This window comes from Medicago sativa, chromosome 5, assembly GCF_051527215.1.
Source record: "Medicago sativa cultivar Bolivia chromosome 5, Bolivia_mono, whole genome shotgun sequence".
In the NCBI taxonomy this organism is placed as follows: Eukaryota; Viridiplantae; Streptophyta; class Magnoliopsida; order Fabales; family Fabaceae; genus Medicago; species Medicago sativa.
In genome coordinates this window covers 45097663-45100891 of record NC_140753.1, presented here as the reverse complement: position 1 = coordinate 45100891, position 3229 = coordinate 45097663, and the positions used below count along the sequence as shown (strand labels likewise).

Here is a 3229-nt window from a genome sequence, read left to right as displayed (position 1 = left end):
ATGTCTCCGACTCCCAATAGACACCATCACAAATTCACATTACCCAAGTGGGAAACTCAACATAACCTCACCAACATCTCCGTTATCGATACAGCCGGTGCTTCAACCAGCGCTGATCGTCGTTCTTCAAGGGACGATGATGATGAAGGGGTTGCGGATGTGAGGGAGAAACTGATGCATGAGGCTACTAGAATGAAAAGCCCGAATTTGAGAAAAGAAACTGACGATGATGAGGAGAATCTCAAGTCGTGGTTTGTGAGAAGAAGTAGGCAAAAAAGAGTGATGAAGTCTCCAATTACCACTTCTCCAGTGAGAAATGAAGGTGTCGTGGCAAATGGCGATGATGTTGTGTCGTCGAGGTTGAGAAGTACCGTTGATAGTAATAAGATCGAAAGGCCAAAATTTTGCATTCCTATTTCAAGGAAGGAAAAGGAGGACGATTTCATGACATTTTTGGGTCGTGTGCCGCGGCAGAGGCCTGCTAAGAGGCCCAAAAATGTTCAGAAGCAGATAAACGTATGTTGCATATTTTTCCTTTTTAATTATTCCCTAATCCTTGATTTGATTTTGTTTGAAATTTTTCATTGATTTGCAATTACAAGATTATTAATATATCCCTGATTTGATTTTTTTAATTTTTTTTTCGCAGAAGGTTTTCCCTGGATTGTGGTTAAGAGAGGTTACTGCTGAAATGTATGAGGTTCATGATACAAATCAGAATGGGAGATTTGGGAAGAGGAAAAGGAGAGGGAAGGGCTTTTGATGATGGAAACTATATCTTCAGTGATATATAGTTTTGGCTTCTGAATCTTTGAGATGGCGCTATTATTAGGGTTTTTTTTATAGATATATTATATGGTTTTTTTCTTCAGTGATTCTTTTTTATAGATATTATAGGGTTAAGGTTTATGGTGAGACTCTATTCAATGATGCAGTATGTGTCACAATTTTCAAGTTTGATATTTCGATTTTAGTAGATGATGGTATGGTTGCTACTTGCTCAAATGTGCCTATTTCTTAGCATTGCTAAGTTTGGTGTAAATTTGACTTTGGTTACAATTCTACTACTTAGTCCTTTAAATGCTTAATCTGGTGCTTGTGAATTCCGTTGGGCACTTGCTTTTTACTTTGTTCCCCAAAATCGTGTTAAGTTTTTTCTGTTTTCGTTAAAACCAAAATCGTGATAAAAAAAAAATAGTACTGTTTTCTTTTAATTTGCACTTGTGTGTCAGGTTAAAATTTTATATGGAAAATAGTACAATTTTTTTCATGAGTTTGACCTCTATCATGTAATAGAAACCCAATGTATGTGTAACCTTTTTCATCAACAGAAGTTTACGTGTAGACGTACGTAGTGCACCCTATTCCCTTTTGTGGCAAAGGTTATTAGAACTAAGAAGCTGATATATGAATTGATCAATTTTGTTCCCGTTTATTACTGTTAATTGGCCTTGTACCTTTTCATTATATCCAACTTTATATATAGCTTTATTTTCCCATTCTCAATGTTTTTTTCTTCTAACTTACGTGTAGGGGCGGAAATGGGTTAGGCCGGGCCGGGATCCGTAAAGCCTAAATCGACATACTTCAAAAATTATAGGTCCGAGACCGACCTATTACCTGTCATAGATCAATTTTCAAGGTCCGACTTTACCTTTTTAAAGGTTTGATGAAGCCTCGAAAACATATTTAAAAGCCTATTTTACATTAAGGTCTAGCAACATCTATAAGCTTACTACTAAATAAGTCAAAACTTATCAAGACCTAAAGCACACGAATATGTCCGCTACTAACTAACAAAATCTTACGAAGGTCTAATCACACCAATATACTTTCCATTTAATTCTATTATGTTGTCTAGTAAAATTAGTTGAGTTGGTTGAAACAGTAATGTTTCGCAAGTAACCTTCGTTGCGTAAATTGATTTCGGTTAAGCTTACAAAAAAGATGTAGTATAAAATTATTCATGTGAGTTGTTGTTGGCCTCAAGGAAGGCGCAACTTGGCCGTATAATTATGCACTTGTGAGGGTAAATAGGTGTCGTTTATAAAAGTTATATCCATGTGAATAATGGGATGCCCCAAGGTGACCATTATTTGACCGTCCTTATCGTCGATATTTGATCCTTACATTAAGAGTATCACTTGCATTAGATATCTTGTTTCGAGTCTTATTTAACTTACATGAAAAAATTATAGTGCATGTCTCTACTATTGTATGCCGACATGCTCACTAATGTTATTGTATGTTTGTTCTCTCTTTTAGTTGTTGCTGCCACCGCTCTCAATTTTGCTACTCAAATCGGTACTATCCCTATATCGAGTGGGATGAACTTCCGGTCATGGAAGGAATCTCGCCGAGATTGTTCTTGGATGCATGCACTTTGATTTGTACTTGAGGGAGGAACACCCTGTTGCTACTCCCGAGAATTCGAATGAAGCAAAAAATAGAAAAAGGGGACCGATCAAACCGTACGTGCCTTATGATCATCAAAAGATCCATACCAAAGATGATTCATGGCTCGATTGCTAAGAGTGAGAGTGTCAAAGGGTTCCTTGAAAATGTGGAGAAATTCTTTGCTAAGAATGATAAGGTTGAAACTAGTAGTGTTTTATCTAAACTTATTTCAATGAGTACAAAAGTAAAGGGAACATAGGGAGTACATCTTGGAAATGTTTAATCTCGCCTCCAAACTCAAGGCACTCAATAGAACTTCTTGATGATTTAGTTGTGCACTTGGTTTTGATTTCTCTCCTTGGTTTTGATTTCTCTCCCACCACACTTCGGACGAGTTCAAAATGAGTTCTAACACTTAGAACAAATAGACACTAAATTAGATGATATCTCACCGTGTGCAAGAGGTGGGCAAGTGAAGAGGGAGAAGAGTGAAAGTGCTCATCAGCCTCCCATCTTCTTGCACACGGTGAGATATCAGCTCATTTAGTGTCCATTTGTCCTTATGAGTGTGGTGGGAGAGAAATCTAAACCAAGTGCACAATTAAATCTTCTAGAAGTTCTAACTTCAAAGTGCACAATTAAATCTTCAAGAAGTTCTAACTTCGTGCCTTCGAGTTTGGAGGCAAGATTAGACATTTACAAGATGTACTCAATTATGTTCCATTTACCTTGTAACTCATTGAAATAAGTTCGGATAAAACACTACTAGTTTCAACCTTATCATTCTTAGCAAAGAATTTCTCCACGGTTTCAAGGAACCCTTTGGCACTCT

General features: G+C 37.0%; 1 protein-coding gene across 1 annotated transcript; it reads left to right on the top strand.

Annotated features, from left to right (window-relative positions):
* Positions 1 to 830, top strand: LOC146922378 (uncharacterized). Its single transcript, XM_085711525.1, has 2 exons — positions 1 to 516; positions 650 to 830. Exons 1-2 carry the CDS (start codon positions 1 to 3, stop codon positions 761 to 763), a joined length of 630 nt encoding a protein of 209 aa, XP_085567651.1. The 3' UTR covers positions 764 to 830.
* Positions 831 to 3229: the final 2399 nt, after the last annotated feature.

Excerpts from the sequence above, each read along its gene's own strand:
- LOC146922378 (XM_085711525.1), top strand. The coding sequence starts at position 1 with ATGTCTCCGACTCCCAATAGACACCATCACAAATTCACATTACCCAAG. Across the intron at positions 517-649 it reads ATGTTCAGAAGCAGATAAAC|AAGGTTTTCCCTGGATTGTG; the intron begins GTATGTTGCATA and ends TTTTTTTCGCAG.